The 18399-nt window shown below is 52.8% G+C and overlaps 1 protein-coding gene across 1 annotated transcript in view; it reads right to left on the reverse strand.

Moving 5' to 3' along the window:
* Positions 1-18399, reverse strand: part of CDH23 (cadherin related 23) — a 314789-nt gene that overhangs the window by 72313 nt on the left and 224077 nt on the right. The window contains exons 14-24 of the mRNA XM_054382408.1: positions 18075-18312; positions 16942-17047; positions 15989-16116; positions 9563-9635; positions 9166-9282; positions 8022-8134; positions 5917-6024; positions 3896-4085; positions 1866-2015; positions 996-1211; positions 62-214 (exon numbers count right to left, since the gene is read on the reverse strand). Coding sequence (XP_054238383.1) covers positions 62-214; positions 996-1211; positions 1866-2015; positions 3896-4085; positions 5917-6024; positions 8022-8134; positions 9166-9282; positions 9563-9635; positions 15989-16116; positions 16942-17047; positions 18075-18312 — 1592 coding nt within the window. The remainder of the gene's footprint in view (positions 1-61; positions 215-995; positions 1212-1865; positions 2016-3895; positions 4086-5916; positions 6025-8021; positions 8135-9165; positions 9283-9562; positions 9636-15988; positions 16117-16941; positions 17048-18074; positions 18313-18399) is intronic.

Raw genomic sequence — 18399 nt, forward strand, 5'->3', positions numbered from 1 at the left:
GCCTGCTCTTTTCCCCAGCCAAAGGTCCCCCCCTTGGCAGCTGTTGGTGAGGGGTCCCTACCTGTGATGAAGTAGCTGAGCTCAGCGTTCAGCCCCGCGTCAGCATCCGTGCAGTTGAGCCGGACCACTTTGAAATCCCGCGCCACGTTTTCGGGCAGCGACACGTTGTAGACAGCTGGGAAGAAGGTGGGGTTCTCGTCGTTCACATCCAGGACTGAAAGAGGGAGCCACAGCTGAGTAACCTCTTAGGGATGCCCCTCCTGCTGATGCCTGCTGGGCTCCCCAAACCACCTGCCTGCTGCTTTGAGCAGCGTCGGGAATGCTCTGTGGGGTGGGGGTGCCTGAGTGCCTTCTGGAAGGGCCAATCCCCCTGGCTTCAGGCTGTACTTGGTTGTCTCTGGTACATCCAGATCACCCTCCATGTGCAAAGAAACCCTTGCCTAACTGGTGCAAACATCAATTTTAATCACAAAGTCATTTCCACCCCCCGTTCAGAGGAGAATCATAGAGTGGTCCAGGCTGGAAGGGACCTCAAAGCTCAACCAGTCTGACCTCCCTGCAGTCAACAGGGACATCCCCAACTAGATCAGGTTGCCCAGGGCCTCGTCGAGCCTCACCTTGAACATCTCCAGGGAAGAAGCCTCAACCACCTCCCTGGGCAACCTGTTCCAGTGTTTAATATAAGCTCAGCATTTCCTGATGTGTATGGCAGAGGGCTCAGGAGTTACAGGACCAGAATCATCATTTTGCAAACCCAGGCCTGGGGAGGATCCAGGATCATTTTATTTCCAGATGCTGCTTAGCCACTACAATTGTATGAAGCCAATAAATAGAAATGCATTGAATCCAACCTAGACCACATAATAAGGGTGTCGGTGTCTCCTATACGAACCACATCTCCCCCCAGGGTGAGGTGTCCTTGTCATCCAGGTTTTTGGGACCAGAGTGGGGCTCTGTGGCTGGGCAAGGGTTGGAAGGGGTCCTGGATCACCCACCTTTGACAGTGAGGGTGCTGGTGGAGCTCTTGGAGGGTGTGCCAGCATCACTGGCCACCACCCTCAAGTAGTACTCAGCAATCCTCTCCCTGTCCAGCACAGTGGTGGAGGTGACGAGGCCACTGGTGCTGTTGATGAGGAAATCCATGCGAGGCATCCCCACCTGCATGCGGTACGTCACCTGCCCGTTGGGACCCTCGTCCAGGTCAATGGCCACTGCCTGGTGGGGAGAGCAAAGAGGAGGGGTGAGCCCCACAACCTCCTGATGATGGAAATCTCTCTATGGAAAATCTTTGCCCCCAGGGATGTTGGGCTGAAACAAATAGCCCTCAGAGCTGAGGGAGCAAGCACATGGGGTGGAATGTCACAGTCCCATCTGCATCCCCCACATTTGCATGTCTAGATGATGGGGAGGATGGAAGGAATGACAGAGTGGAGGGGATGGAGAGGGTGGAGGGGACGGAGAAGGTGGGGGGGGACGGAGAAGGTGGGGGGGGACGGAGAAGGTGGGGAGGGACGGAGAAGGTGGGGAGGGACGGAGAAGGTGGGGAGGGACGGAGAAGGTGGGGGGGGACGGAGAAGGTGGGGAGGGACGGAGAAGGTGGGGGGGACGGAGAAGGTAGAAGGGATGGAGAAGGTAGAGGGGATGGAGAAGGTGGAGGGGATGAAAAGGATGGAGAAGGTGGAGATGGTGAACAGTGTGAAAAGGGTGGAGAGGGTGGAGGAGATAATGGAGAAAATGGAAGGGATGGAGAGGATGTAGGGGATGGTGGGGTGGGAGAGGATGGAGAGAGTGCATTGGTAGCCTGCTTTGCAGAGGTGATAGCCATGAAAAGCAGCAGTTGCCAGTACAGTGGCAATGGGGGACACTCACCTGGAAGACAGAGGAGCCTGCAGGAAGGCCCTCAGCGATCTCAGCCACGAAGGGCAGGTTTTGGAAAGTGGGGTCGTTGTCGTTCAGGTCCAGCAGGTTGACAAAAACCGTGGCACTGCTGGTAGCTCGCAGGGGTGGCCGCCCACCTGCGGAGCCCAGGAACAGGAGTCTCAAGGTTAATGCCTTGAGCTGTTCTCACCCTTTTTCCCTATGCAGAAGCCCTCCCTCCATATGCAGAAAGTGGTGTAGGTTGGGGCTGCCCCTGGGAACACTGACTTGTGTCATGCAGCTGCAAAACAAGAGCAACATCAGTCTGTGCTTATCTCTGTCTCTGTGGCAGGACAGATGAGACAGTGGCTTTAGCACTGTACAGAGGTGATGCCAAAATAGAAGAGGGCAGAGAGAAGGTTATATAGAAACAGAATCATTTTGGTTGGAAAATACCCTTAAGATCACTTGAGTTCAACTGTTAAGCCAGCCAGGTCACCACTGAAATGTGTTCAAAAAAGGATTGGACATGGCACTTGAAGCCATGGTTCAGTTAGTCATGAGGTGCTGGGTGATAGGTTGGACTTGGTGATTTCTGAGGTCTTTTCCAACCTTATTGATTCTATGATTCTATGAATCTATTCTATGTCACAGATTCACAGAACATTAGGGGTTGGAAGGAACCTTGAAAGGTCATCCAGTCCAACCCCCCTGCCAGAGCAGAATCATCTAGAGCAGGTCAAACAGGAATGTGTCCAGGTAGGTTTTTAATGTGTCCAGAGAAGGAGACTTCACAACCTCTCTGGGCAGCCTGTTCCAGTGTTCTGTCACCACCACAGTGAGAAAGTTTTCCTTATGTTCACATGGAATCTTCTACATTCCAGCTTGCACTCATTGCCCCTTGTCCTATCATTGGATGTCACTGAGCAGAGCCTGGCTCCATCCTCCTGACACTGCCCTTCACATCTTTATAAATATGAATGAGGTAACCCCTCAGGCTCCTCTTCTCCAAGCTACAGAGCCCCAGCTCCCTCAGTCTCTCCTCATAAGGAAGATGTTCCACTCCCTTTGTCATTTTTGTGGCTCTGCACTGGACTTTTTCAAGCAGTTCCCTGAGGTCCTTCTTGACCTGAGGGGCCCAGAACTGGACACAATATTCCAGATGTGGCCTCACCAGGGCAGAGTAGAGGGGGAGGAGAACCTCTCTTGACCTACTAACCACTCTCCTAATACAGTGAACGGTAATCCCATTTAAATTTCCAACTCATTCCAATTCTGTGTAGAGCACTTCTGTTTATCCCTTTGGGGAGGGGTAAAGAGCATCTATCTGTTCCCTAAAAACCCAAGACACAACTCAACATGTGAAAAACAGCAGGAAGGGAAAGCTGATGTGTGTGGGGGGTGATGCCCATACAACCTGAGCCCCAGCAGCTTCTAGCTGTGGTGGAGCAAGACAAACTATTCTGCCCTGGTGAGACCACACCTGGAATACTGCATCCAGTTTGGGGCTCCCTAGTTCAGCAGGGACAGGGATCTGCTTGAGAGGGTCCAATAGAGAGCTACCAGGATGATGAAGGGACTGGAGTAGTGCCTTGTGAGGAGAGGCTGGGAGATCTGGGGCTTTAGGGGCTTTATAGTCTGGAGAAGAGAAGACTGAGAGGGGATTTAATCAATGTCTATAAATATCTGAGGGCTGGGTGGCAAGAGGGAGGGGCCAGGCTCTGCTCAGTTGCACCCTGGGATAGGACAAGGGGCAATGGATAGAAACTCCAGCACAGGAGGTTCCACCTCAACATGAGGAGGATCTTCTTCACTGTGAGGCTCCCAGAGCACTGAAACAGGCTGCCCAGAGAGGTTGTGGAGTCTCCTTCTCTGGCGATTTCCAAGACCCATCTGGATGTGTTCCTGTGCAACCTGTGCTAGATTCTATGGTCCTGCTGTGGCAGGGGGGTAGGACCCGATGATCTCTGGAGGTCCCTTCCAGCCCCTACTACCCTGTGATGATGGCAAAGAGGAGCAGGGTAGAAGAGGGGCTTACAGTCAGTGACCGACACCACGATCCTCCGCATGAGCTGCGCCTCCTGGGCGTTGGGGTTCTCCCGGTCCAGGAGGACGCCGGTGGTGCGGATCTTGCCTGTGGTGCTGTTGATGCTGTAGAACTTGTTGGGAGGTCGGATGCTGTACACCACTGTGCCGTTCTCCCCCAGGTCTGGGTCGATGGCCACCACCTGCCACGGAGACAAAGGCAAAAATTAAAGCCCAGGGACAGGAGTTGCCTCACGTGGTGAGGCCCTGTGGGGGTTCGTCAGTGTCTAATAGTGAGGCTGAGCTCACACAGCAGTGTGACCAGCAGAGGATGAAGGAGGTGATTCTCCCCCTCAGCTCTACTCCTATGATATCCGGAGTACTGCATCCAGTTCTGCTGTCCCCAGCTTAAGAAGGACATCGAACTGCTGGAGCAAGTCCAGAGGAGGCCCACTAGGATGATCAGAACTTCTCCTATGGGGAAAGGTTGAGGGAGCTGGGGTTGTTCAGCCTGGAGAAGAGAAGGCTCCAGGGAGACAGCTCTTCCAGTACCTGAAGGGGACCACCTGCAAGAAAGCTGGGGAGGAACCTTTTACAAGGGCTTGTAGTGATATCATGAGAGCATTGAAGCTGAAAGAGCAGATTTAAGCTGGAGATTAGGAAGAAATTCTTCACTCTGAGGGTGGGGAGACACCAGAACGGGTTGCTCAGGGAGGTTGTGGATGCCACCTCCCTGGAGGTGTTCAAGGCCAGATTGGATGAGGCCTTAAGCAACATGATCTAGTGGAAGTCTTCCCTGCCTGCAGTGGGGGGGTTTGAAACCAGATGATGTTTGAGGTCTCTTTCAACCCAAACCATTCTATGAACCTATGAAGCTTCCATGACAGGCTGCCTTGCAGCAGCAGCAACAGCAGCAGCAGCAGCAGCAAGAAGCTCTCCTTCCTCCACACAGCTGTATATTATCATGATACTTGCAGGGATTTTGTACCCTCGAGACCTCTGCTGGGGTGTTAAATCTCACCAAAATTGGCCTGCAAGCCCAGGAGGTAACAACATGACAAGAGAGACACAAGCAGGCAGCAATCAGATGGGCTTCTCTCCTTTGAAATAAATCCAGCTAGAAAACAAGCTCCCTCCAGAAAGAGAAAAATAAATGGCACAAAGATGCATGCGGAGGAACTTCTGCTATGCGTCGGAAGCGCTCTCCTCACCAGACGCTTTGTGCTTTGTTGCTCTCCCTGTGACATTTTTAATTACAGGGGACATTGACACTTAAAAAAAAAAACAACAACAAAACCAAAACCACAACCCCAACTTCATTACTCTCATAACTTCTCCAGCCCCTGCTGCTTGTCCTGCAGCTGAATTTACATCGTGTGGGTGACATGGTAATTATTTCCCCAGCAACTAATTGGGATGTCAAAGGCAAAGATGACTTCAAGCAGGCACCGAGCAGTGGGGCTGGTGCCACATGGGAGAGAGAAAACCAGCCCTGGCTGCGCTGCCAGACCTTTCTTCCTCCCCTCCCCAACTCCTTTTCTTTTTTCCCACCTTCCTCCTTATGTGATTTTTGTGAATTCTCTTCGCTTTTCCCTCATTTATTTTCTGTTTCATGCCCGTCATTTTTCGCCTGGTGTGATGGAGTACAAGCCTCCCTCTCTCCTTTCTCTTTTATTTCACCAGCAGGACTTGAAAGACTGTAAATCAATGTCTTTCAGAGAGGTCCTTGAAGGAGGTCGCAGGCGAGGTTGAGAAAAGGAGAATTTGGCCAAAGCCTACACAACTTTGGGAGAAGAAAACATAGCCCAGCAGAAAGGAGAAACGTGTGGGGCTGGGCAGCAGTGAGGAGGTTCAGGTAACCTTTGAAACCTTTTGAGAGATGGTGCTCGATTAGGAGGTGTCTAGGAGGTGAACATCCGTTAGGAGGAAACTGTTTAGTAGGTGACATTGGTTCAGAGGTGACTCCCTGGCTCCAGCCTCACTGGGTGAAAGGAAGAAGCCTTTAGCACAAAAGCTGCCTTCCCTCGCACGTACCGTGGTGACATCCGAGTTGGGGGGAGTCATTTCCACCAGGTTAATGAAGTATGGCTCATCCTTCCATGTGGGATAGTTGTCATTGATGTCCAGCAGTGTGATGTTCACCTAAGGGAGAGTAAGCAAACACCTCTGCATCAGGTGGTCCCTGGGGCAGGATGGTAACATCTCCTCCGGATCTACAGTAGCACTAAGTACTCAATGCATGTTCAAATCTCTTCAAGGAGGGTGGGTTTAGACTAGATATGAGGAAGAAATTATTTACTGTGAGGGTGCTGAGACACAGGAACAGGTTACCCAGAGAGGCTGTGGATGCCACATCTCTGGAAGCGTTCAAGACCAGGTTGGATGGGGCCTCTAGTGGCAAATGTCTCTGCCAATTGCAAGGGTTTTGGCACAAGATGATCTTTAAGGTATCTTCCAATCCAAACCATTCTATGTCTCTATGATCTTCACAGCCAGGGCTCCTTGGGTGGTCAGAGGCTGGATCAGGTTTCCCAGGGAGGTTGTGGATGTCCCCTCCCTGGAAGTATTCAAGAGAAGGTTGGATGGGGTCTTGAGCAACCTGGGCTAGGAAAAGGTGTCCCTTCCCACAGCAGGGGGGTTGGAACTAGGTGATCCTTAAGGTCCCTTCCAAACCAAGCCAATCCAAGATTCTGTGATGTCTGATCTTGGTTTGGCTCATGTGTAGTTACTACCTTGCAGTTAAAACAAGCAGAGGGACACGAGATGTGCTTTTAATGAGCTGCTTCACTGTGGTGGAGGATGCAAATTGGTGCCTGAGGGAAGAGCTGCAGTTCAAGGGAAAGGAAGTGGAAGAGCAAGGAGGAGACCAGACACCTGCTACCCCCCATGGTAAGGTCTCTCAGTGGAGCTTCTCCTGTGGTCTACTCTGCTCCCAAATAATCATGCTGAGCTGCTTGTGCCACCCCGTGGTAGAAGAGGTAAATCTGGACAACACAATCCCCAAAGGATGTGTCCCCAGGCACAAGCCAAGGCATCCTGTTGGTCCCTGGTGGAAGGTTGGTGACCCACCTCTATCTTGTCCATCACCCAGGGACCTGGAGTCCCCTTGTTAATGAAAGCAGACAAATCTAACCAGCCACCCACTCCTCTCTTGTGGGTTTTAGGAACCACGATGTGTTTTTCATTTCCTAATTCCAATCTCTGTTGCAAAAACCTTGGTTTGCCTTCCAATAAAGCTATTAGGAGAACATCATCTCATCTGGAGCCCCCAAGGGGAACCCAGCATCCAACAGGTTATGCTGTTGCCTGGCCAAGGCCATCATGAGGGCTCTAGGAGGCCATATAGGGAGGTTCTACCTGGATCATACAACTTCTGATGGCCCACAGCAGTAGTGACAATTAATTTAGGGATCTTCCCAGCACAACCACAATATTCCTCCACATTGCCCTCTGCTGTGTGGAACATCTCTCCTGCAACCCAACCGAGCATCTCAGGAGAGAAGCACCCAGATGTTAAGAAATATCCACACCAACATAGTGCCACGAGCAGTGAGAGGTGGATCCCTGGGATTTCCAAAGACTTTGACAAACCCTTTGCAAGCAACAAGTCTCCCTGAGGTTTACAAAGGGCAAGACAAAGCAGTAGAGTTCAACCTGCAGAACAAGGGCCTGCAGAAATTTCTGAGGAGCCCATGCATCACAAACCAGTTGGAAACCCTTGATCTAGGCAGGATGTGAATAGTAGTCATCAGGAACAACTAAGCATGCCTGCAGGCTCTCCAACTAAGCATTTTCTCAAGAGGCATGAACAAAGGGAGCCGTGCTGGGGGCGGAATAGGAACCCATTACTGCCTTGTATGGAGAGCTGGACGCACAAGGCTCTGGAAGGTCAAGTGGCTCCTGGCTGAATGGTCTGCCAGAAAAAAAAAAAAAAAAGAAGCCTCATTTAAAGGCTACACAGCCTGGAGATCGTCATTCCACAAGGGCTATGAGCAGGTGTGGGGGCAGACACCACCAAGAGCTCTTTACCTGTTCACACAGCTAAAGCGCAATGCTTCTAGCACTGGGAATGGAAGCAAGGGGGACTGGGAAGGCACCGGTGGCTTGAGGAGAGGGAACTTGCTCCTTCACACGCTCACCATAGCAATGCCTGTCTTCTGGTGGTGGCCCACACCTCCATCCACCGCCCGGACGATGAGGATGTATTCGGATTTGGCCTCCCGGTCCAGCAAAGACGTCGTGGTGATTTCTCCTGCGGCCAGAGGAGATGAGAAGGGTTAGAGATGTTGTATGGGGAAGAGTGGTACAGGTTCAAAAAAGGGACACTGGTGCTGGAGTCAGTGCAGAGAAGGGCAAGGAAGCTGGGGAAGGGCCTGGAGGATAAATGTGATGAAGAGCGACTGAAGGAGCTGGGGATGGTTAGTTTGAAGAAGAGGAGACTGAGGGGAGACCTCGCTGCTCTCTACCTAAAAGGACTTTGTGGAAAGGCTGGTGCTTGTCTCTTCTCACAGGTAATTAGTGATAGAACAAGAGGGAATGGCCTCAAACTGTGGCTGGGTAGGTTTAGACTGGACATTAGGAACAATTTTTTACCAGCAAGAGTGGTCAGGGATTGGAATGTGCTGCCCAGGGAGGTGGTGGAGTCACCAAACCTTGATGTGTTTAGAGGTCATTTAAATGTGGTGCTTAGGGATATGGTTTAGGGGTGAACCTTGAAGAGTAGTGTTCCAGTTGGACTTGGTGATCCTGGGGGTCTTTTCCAACCTGAATGTTTCTGTGATTCTGTGAAAATCATAGACAGCATCCTTCACAAACAGACCCTTTCTTCTGATTCAGTTTCAAACAGATGGACCCTGGAAGGATCACAGCCTTTCAAGCAAGCTCCTGCAAACTTCGTCTTGTGTCTTTCCATGGGAACTCAAGTAACAACGTCCCATGATCGTTCCTGACCACAGTGTACTAAAAAGGATGCCACAAGGGGAAAGCAGGCAGCAGCTCCTTGGCTAATGTAAGCTTTTGCAGGCAAAGCCTTTTGTCAAATATCAGTCCCACCAGGAGCTGATGTCTCTGCCCAAGCTCTCATGGTGACCAAGAGAGTGCTTGGTGACTAAAATCTAGTGACTCTCTTAAATCATTTCACCTGAGCAGGCTGCTTGAGGCAGAGGAGGGATGAGTGCGTGAGGGAGTGGTGGTGAAAGAGGAAAAATGATGGAGAAGAAAACCTGGGGATATTCAGGAGAGGGAACTGAAAAGAGAAAAGGGAGACTGTGTACAGAGGCTCACCTGAGCGAGCATTGATCCGGAAATGTGAGGAGCCCTCCAGGGAGTAGATGATTGACTCCTGCCCGTACTCCCTGGACCTGTCCAAGTCTGTGGCATTGAGAAACAGCACTGTGGCTCCTTGGGGGAAGCAGAAACGAGGGTTGGGATGAAGTATTTGCAACCTGGAGCAGCTTTACCCAACTACTACATCCTCCCCCCCCAACTTCTGCAGGTCACTTGGCCAAGGGGGCCCCTCACCTGCATGTACAGTGGGGCCAAGCCCCCATACCCCATGGCTATGAAACTCTGCCAGGGGGCTGGCTTTTGTCTCCCCAACAAGCCATCACCTATTCTGGCTGTAAGATCCCCAGGGGATCCTTCTGCTAACTTGGGGAAGGTGTAGGGCCATGCTCCATACCTGCCATGATATCCTCCATGACGGTTATAACATAGGAGGCCTTGCTGAATGTGGGGGGGTTGTCATTTTCATCCTGAAAGCAACAAGAAGGTCAAGAGGCTGGTTGGGAAAAAGGTAAAACGGTCAAAGAGCTGCAGAAATCTGGTATGGGGGCACTCCTGGCCAGCTGCATCTCAACACTTGATCAGCTCAAGGCATCAATGTGGCATCAACGTGCAAGATGGCCTCAGGAGGAAGGCACAGGTGGTCTGAGTACATGGCTTCACTACAGAGGCAGCAGTGATTGAAGTAAGTTGGTTGTCAAGGACTTTGCTGAGCCACAGAAGGGGGGCAACGCTGACTGTCTCCTGATAGAAGGGGGGCAACGCTGACTGTCTCCTGATAGAAGGGGGGCAACGCTGACTGTCTCCTGATAGAAGGGGGGCAACGCTGACTGTCTCCTCATAGAAGGGGGCAACGCTGACTGTCTCCTGATAGAAGGGGGGCAACGCTGACTGTCTCCTGATAGAAGGGGGCAACGCTGACTGTCTCCTGATAGAAGGGGGGCAACGCTGACTGTCTCCTGATAGAAGGGGGGCAACGCTGTCTCCTCATAGAAGGGGGGCAACGCTGTCTCCTCATAGAAGGGGGGCAACGCTGACTGTCTCCTGATAGAAGGGGGGCAACGCTGACTGTCTCCTCATAGAAGGGGGGCAACGCTGACTGTCTCCTGATAGAAGGGGGGCAACGCTGATTGTCTCCTGATAGAAGGGGGCAACGCTGACTGTCTCCTGATAGAAGGGGGGCAACGCTGTCTCCTGATAGAAGGGGGGCAACGCTGACTGTCTCCTGATAGAAGGGGGGCAACGCTGACTGTCTCCTGATAGAAGGGGGGCAACGCTGACTGTCTCCTGATAGAAGGGGGCAACGCTGACTGTCTCCTGATAGAAGGGGGCAACGCTGACTGTCTCCTGATAGAAGGGGGGCAACGCTGACTGTCTCCTGATAGAAGGGGGGCAACGCTGTCTCCTCATAGAAGGGGGGCAACGCTGTCTCCTGATAGAAGGGGGGCAACGCTGACTGTCTCCTGATAGAAGGGGGGCAACGCTGACTGTCTCCTCATAGAAGGGGGGCAACGCTGACTGTCTCCTCATAGAAGGGGGGCAACGCTGATTGTCTCCTGATAGAAGGGGGGCAACGCTGACTGTCTCCTGATAGAAGGGGGGCAACGCTGACTGTCTCCTGATAGAAGGGGGGCAACGCTGACTGTCTCCTGATAGAAGGGGGGCAACGCTGACTGTCTCCTGATAGAAGGGGGCAACGCTGACTGTCTCCTGATAGAAGGGGGGAACGCTGACTGTCTCCTGATAGAAGGGGGGCAACGCTGACTGTCTCCTGATAGAAGGGGGGCAACGCTGACTGTCTCCTGATAGAAGGGGGCAACGCTGACTGTCTCCTGATAGAAGGGGGCAACGCTGACTGTCTCCTGATAGAAGGGGGGCAACGCTGACTGTCTCCTGATAGAAGGGGGCAACGCTGACTGTCTCCTCATAGAAGGGGGGCAACGCTGACTGTCTCCTGATAGAAGGGGGGCAACGCTGACTGTCTCCTGATAGAAGGGGGGCAACGCTGACTGTCTCCTGATAGAAGGGGGGCAACGCTGACTGTCTCCTGATAGAAGGGGGCAACGCTGACTGTCTCCTGATAGAGGGGGGGCAACGCTGACTGTCTCCTGATAGAAGGGGGCAACGCTGACTGTCTCCTGATAGAAGGGGGGCAACGCTGACTGTCTCCTGATAGAAGGGGGGCAACGCTGACTGTCTCCTGATAGAAGGGGGCAACGCTGACTGTCTCCTGATAGAAGGGGGGCAACGCTGACTGTCTCCTGATAGAAGGGGGCAACGCTGACTGTCTCCTCATAGAAGGGGAGCAACGCTGACTGTCTCCTGATAGAAGGGGGCAACGCTGACTGTCTCCTCATAGAAGGGGGGCAACGCTGACTGTCTCCTGATAGAAGGGGGGCAACGCTGACTGTCTCCTCATAGAAGGGGGGCAACGCTGACTGTCTCCTCATAGAAGGGGGGCAACGCTGATTGTCTCCTGATAGAAGGGGGGCAACGCTGACTGTCTCCTGATAGAAGGGGGGCAACGCTGACTGTCTCCTGATAGAAGGGGGGCAACGCTGACTGTCTCCTGATAGAAGGGGGGCAACGCTGACTGTCTCCTGATAGAAGGGGGCAACGCTGACTGTCTCCTGATAGAAGGGGGGAACGCTGACTGTCTCCTGATAGAAGGGGGGCAACGCTGACTGTCTCCTGATAGAAGGGGGGCAACGCTGACTGTCTCCTGATAGAAGGGGGCAACGCTGACTGTCTCCTGATAGAAGGGGGCAACGCTGACTGTCTCCTGATAGAAGGGGGGCAACGCTGACTGTCTCCTGATAGAAGGGGGCAACGCTGACTGTCTCCTGATAGAAGGGGGGCAACGCTGACTGTCTCCTCATAGAAGGGGAGCAACGCTGACTGTCTCCTGATAGAAGGGGGCAACGCTGACTGTCTCCTCATAGAAGGGGGGCAACGCTGACTGTCTCCTGATAGAAGGGGGCAACGCTGACTGTCTCCTGATAGAGGGGGGGCAACGCTGACTGTCTCCTGATAGAAGGGGGCAACGCTGACTGTCTCCTGATAGAAGGGGGGCAACGCTGACTGTCTCCTGATAGAAGGGGGGCAACGCTGACTGTCTCCTGATAGAAGGGGGCAACGCTGACTGTCTCCTGATAGAAGGGGGGCAACGCTGACTGTCTCCTGATAGAAGGGGGCAACGCTGACTGTCTCCTCATAGAAGGGGAGCAACGCTGACTGTCTCCTGATAGAAGGGGGCAACGCTGACTGTCTCCTCATAGAAGGGGGGCAACGCTGACTGTCTCCTGATAGAAGGGGGGCAACGCTGACTGTCTCCTGATAGAGGGGGGGCAACGCTGACTGTCTCCTGATAGAAGGGGGACTATCTCCTCACCCAGCATCCTGGGCAACATGCAATAGGTGAAGAACCACTACTACCCTGTGAGCTGCTCCTGAATCCAACACAAGCTCTGGGAAGACTTAAGACACCACGTAAAGCACATCAGCATCATGCACAGACCCACTTCACCATCTTGCAGCAGCCTCATATGTGGTTTAGTGCTCTGGGTCACCATGACCACAAGGCAAGCCTGCAGATTGGATTGGCCAGGGAAGCTGTTGAGCTTTGTGTGCCTTTGTTGGAATGGAGGAATGCTGGGGCAGCCTGCATGTGTGTGTGTGTGTGTGTGTGTGGGTTTTCAGAGAGAGCAGTTACAGCATTTTCAGGGGGGGAAGCTGGTTTGCATACCAAGAGGCTCCCCCTCCAGCCTGTCTCTGCCAGTGAGTACAACTGATGTGGTGAAACCAGGCAAAAGCAACTGTTGGAAACATCCCTCAGAAGAGATTCCAGACCAGTTTAAAGCTCCCCCAGGGTGGCTTTAAATGCTGTTTAAACAATGTTAAGAACCTGCCTTAAATGAACCAAGCCTGATCACCTACAGAGGGAAGGATGGATCTTCCAGGACATTAAAACACCGTTACAGACTTCGCTGCTTCCCTGGGGCTGTTCTGGAGATGTTTTCTACCTGGAGACCGCTGATGGACCTGCAGGCTCAGCTGCTCCTGCTGCCACCAAACTTGATATTTGAGGCAATTTCACGTGCCAACGGTGCCCATCGTACTGCAATTAAATTACCATCCTCTGCTCTCCTTGCTGGAAGCAGGTGGCCTTTAATCAGCCTCTACATCGCTCAGTTTTCACTGCTCCTCCTCAGAGGGTAATGAAGAAATTGCTGGCTGCTGGGGGTGCTGCCCTCACCATCCCTCCTTCTCTTCAAAGGGTGGAGTTGGGGTCATCACCCCAGGACAAACCCAGGGGGCTGGGCATGTTAAAGGTGAAGAAAATAGAGAGACTGAGTGTGCATCCACATGCCACCTGCAGCCAGACCCAGCTAAGCTGCGCCGTGGTCTGGGTTGGGCGGACGCAAGCCAGAGCAGATGCCACATTGTTTTGTTAGCGGTCCTGAGCTCATCAGGCCGTGCTCAGCACCACCTCAGCCCTGCAAGCTGGCTCCTGGGGAGGCTGGGGCTTGCTTCTGGCTGGTTTTCCATCTGGTCAGAGCTGGCATGCACCAGGTTGCAGCACGACATGTGGCTTTTCTACATGAGAAGGATGTTGCCTGCTTCAGCAATGGGAACTCCAAAGCTCCCCACTGCAAACCTTCCCAAATGAAACTGTGCCAAGCCAGAAACTCTGCCAGGGGAGGTTTAGGTTGGATATCAGGACAAATTTCTTCATAGGAAGAGTGGTCAGGCATTGGAACAGGCTGCCCAGGGAGGTGGTGGAGTCACCACCCCTGGAGGTTTTCAAGAAAAGTGTACACATGGCACTTGGGGACACAATTTAATGGCCATGGTGGTGTTGAGTGTTGGACTCAAGGTTCTGAGAGGTCTTTTCCAACCAAAATAAGCCTAATATGTGTCTTCTGCTGCCACTGGAGAGGATCTCCAGCTAATCAGTTAAAACCAGCATCCCATGTTCCCCTCACCTTCATTTTTCCTCCCTATGCCCTCATCCCCAGACAACCTTCATATCATCAGCAGGCAGATGAGAATCACAGAAACATGTTGGTTGGAAGAGACCCTTAAGACCATCAAGCCCAACCATTAACCCAACACCGCCAGGTCACCACTAAACCATGTCCCTCAGCACCACATCTACGCAGCTTTGAAACCCCTCCAGGGATTGGGGACTCCACCACTTCTGTGAGCAAAACCCACTCACACACAGATGTTCACTCTGGGCATGTAACCCCTTTTTCTCCAGACACAGGCAGCTGTAAGTTGCTGGCTCATGGCCCCGGACCGGGCGGTGGTGGCAGGGCACACGTCAGAAGCTTATTAGTGGTGATGTTTCCCCGGATCCTGGCGTGGAGCATGCTATTAGTTCTGATTCAGCAGCTCCCTCTACAAAAGTGTATTGTCCCCTAATGGGGAATCTCCAAGGCAAGTCTGACTTCTTTATTAAAACCCAATAACCAAAGGATGGAAAAAAAAAAAAAAATCACTTCCCTCTCATGCTGCCTTTTCACGGCTCAAGTACCGTCCTGAAATGCTTCCTCCTCATTTTCTTCCTATTTCCTGCCTTTCTTTCCCCCCTCCCTCCCCCCCCTCCAATTCCCCTCTCCTTTTTTTCCAGTTGAGAGAAAAGCCTTTTGGTTGAGAGTGGGAAAAAGTGACAGCTACTTAAAACCCACCAGAGTACAGACTCACCCCTGGAGGAGATGATCCACTGAAGCATGGATCTTTAGAAAGAAGTGGGAAAGTTCAGCATGGGAAGAATGTATTTAGCCACCACTAACTCCCCCAGCACTGCCTTGCTCCCCCCTCTCCCAAGCATGGTGAAGAAGCTAGAGGAGAAGCATGCTCACAGAACTTCATTCCCATCCTACAGCACCAGGGACTTCATCTTCTTCACCTTCCTATATTGACACTGCTGCCAGCCCAGCTTAGATCCCATCACCACGAGACTGACGGATTATCAAGCCAACTGTCTCCATTGTTGATACCTCCCTCCAGACACCCTCGAAACCACAATGTGCCTCAAAGTGACAATCCGATCTAATCTTCCCAAGGAACGCTGTGAAGCTTTCCCTCTCCCAGCAAGCACCCCTCTGTGAGGGGGTTTGCACCTATGTTGGTGTGTGAGATGTACAGTGAAGCCAAGGGTCCAGCTGGGACAGCTGGTGCTGGGAAGATAAACAAGCAACTGCCTGTGACTGATCCAGGGGATGATAATCTCCAAGCACCAGCATGCAGCCAAAGCTCTCTCCTCTGAATCTGAGCTGCAATGAGCACCTCTGGCTACAGGCATGGAGAGCACTCTGGGCAGGAGTTCCCTGAGAGGTGAGAGAAGGGCTCACTGGGGACTCAGTCAACTTCCTCAGTCAAAAACCAGGGCAGAGGGTAGTTCTCCACCTCATCCCCAGCTCTGCCTCTCACCTCCACAGTTAGCTGGGGCTCCTACTGTGTCATTTCCAGTGAGTTTCTCATGCACCATGCACAGCTGAGGAAAGGGAGGAGGTGCATGGGGGTCAGGAGAACCTGTTTGTCCTTCTCTGTAATGACACCCTTTCAGAGGGATTCTCACCTTTGGTCGCTCAGACCTTACCCAATGTCAGTGACAACGCTTCTTTAAGCAATGTGCACGAGACATTAGGTACATGAGACACATAGGACTCATGTATACATAGACCAGACACACCTGATTGCAATCCATCCATACACATCCTTGGGTGGGGGATGATCTTGATGGGTTATTGATGAATTAATGGCACTGCTGTGGAATACTTGCAGGGAAACCATGGCAGGGTCAGCAGGTACTTACAAACACCTCGATGGTGACAGGGACGGTGCTGTTGAGTGGCGGGTTGCCGGCGTCCTTGGCCATCACCGTCAGGTAAATAACCCCATTGGCCACCTGCTCGTAGTCCAGGGGGTGGTTCACACTGATCACTGGAAGGAGGCAAAGCAGGGCAATCAGAGGGGCTTCCATGCACTGAGAAGGGTGGCAGGCAGGCTCCAGTGGTGGCCCGTTGAGTCCCCAGGGCCAACAGTGCCTGCTCGGAGATGGCAGTGCCTTGGAAAAATGAGTGCCAGGGACACCTCACACTAGAGCAGGTTGCTCAGAGCCACATCCAGCCTGGCTGCAAAAACCTCCAGGGATGAGTCTTCCACCACCTCCCTGGGCAACCTGTTCCAGTGCCTCACCACCCTCACAGGGAAGAACTTCTTCCTAACATCCAATCTGAATCTACCCATTTCTACTTGTCCAACCCTAAACCTCTCCTGGTGCAACTTGAGGCCATTTCCTCTTGCCCTATAACTTGTGCCTTGGCAGAAGAGAGTAACCACACCCCACTCCAACCTCTGTTCAGAGAGTGGTAGAGAGTGAGAAGGTCTCCCCTCTGTTCCCTCAGCTGCTCCTCACCAACCCTGTTCTGCAGGCTCTTCACCAGCTTTGTTACCCTTGTCTGGATCTGCTCCAGACCCTCAAAGGTTCTTGAAGTGAGGGACCCCAATCTGAACCCAGTGTTTGAGGTAGAGCCTCACCAGTGTTGAGTGGTGGAGGACAGGAGGACAATCCCTGCCCTAGTCCTGCTGGCCACACTGTTGCTGATACAGGCCAGGATGCTGCTACTTTCCATCCTGCTCCAAGCTGCCTCATTGCCAGCAGCAGGGAGGAGGATCACTGCTGTCATGACTGCTTGCAGGAGGGTGCGTGCAGCCTGAGCTGCTACTGCTCTTCAGGGGCAGTGTGATCCTGGGACCAGTGCTTACCTCCATACCCTTCTGACACTGTGATGTCAAAGTAGTCAGGAAAGGCAGATGCATGCACGATGCTGTAGGTGATCTGGTTGTTTGGGGGAGAGTCTTCATCAGATGCCTAAGACATGAGAAGAGAGAGTTAATGAGCACAGGAGGTGTGCTGGTAAATGCAATGGGAGGGATACAACGGGATGGGAGTTGCAAGCTGGGCCCAAGGAGAGTGGAAACACTGTGGAAGAAGATGGGGTCCTTAAGGGGTCTGCAAACCAGCCCTCCCATCCTGCCTTCCAGGGAGGACCTGCTGGATCCCTCTATCCTCTCTTCCTGCAGCACTCATCCAGCCTGGCCCCATGGAGGGAAAGTCATTGGGTTTGCATCATAGCAAAGCTTATTCTTGTGCTGAAGGAGCAAACAATTTTCTCTCCATAGCATCTTACAGCTTCATCAACAACAGTTCCCCTCAGTGCCTGCTGACATTGCTGAGCAGAGCAAGGTGACATGGAGGTAGGTCCTACTGGAACTGCGGCCTGGGAAAAAGCCTCAGGTCATGGGGAGTATGTTAGAGGTTGAAGGGACCTCAAACGATCATTGAGTCCAACTCTCCTGCCAAAGCAGGGTCACTTAGGGTAGTCCACACAGGAATGAATCCAGGTGGGTTTTGAAAGTCTCCAGAGAAGGAGACTCCACAACCTCTCTGGGCAGCCTATTCCAGTGCTCTGTCACGCTCACAGTAAAGAAGTTTCTCCTCATGTTGAGATGAAGTCTTCTATGTTCAAGTTTGAACCTGTTGTTTCTTGTCTTATCAGTGTGCACCACCAAAAAGAGCCTGCCCCCCCCTTCCCTTGACACCTAAACTACCCCCCCACCCCTCCGATACTGATAGACATGGATCAGATCCCCTCTCAGCCTTCTCTTCTCAAGCCTAAACAGTCCTCAGGGCTCTCTGTCTCTCTTCACAGGGGAGATGCTCAAGCCTCCTTACAGAAGGAGAGGAAGAGGAGGGAAGCAGCACCACACCCAGTTAAAGCACAGAGTATTTCTAGGAGAGACGCAGGAGTGAGGGCAGCAGGGGTGCAGGGGGACCTAACCTGCTCCCATCTCCCCGCCACACCTCCCGGGGTGGAAGAACCACTCCAGTCGCTCACCCGCAGCCGGACCACCTGGGTGACTGAGGGCTCGTTCTCCCTCAAAGCCCCCAGGTAGGCCTCCTTCTGGAAGGTGGGGACGTTGTCATTGACATCGAGGACGTTGACGCGGACGCGGCCAGTGGTCTCCTCCCCACCCCCGTCCCGGGCGATGACGGTCAGGGTGTAGCGCTGCGTGGTCTCAAAGTCCAGCCGAGCCGTCAGGAGGATCACACCCGTGTCCTTGTCCAGAGAGAAACTGAGGGGGCAGGAAAGGAAGGGGGACAGCCACAGTGACCACATGCTGGAGCTGGGGTGGCAGCATACATTCATAGATGGGTTTGGG

This window comes from Indicator indicator, chromosome 7, assembly GCF_027791375.1.
Source record: "Indicator indicator isolate 239-I01 chromosome 7, UM_Iind_1.1, whole genome shotgun sequence".
NCBI classification, from domain to species: Eukaryota; Metazoa; Chordata; class Aves; order Piciformes; family Indicatoridae; genus Indicator; species Indicator indicator.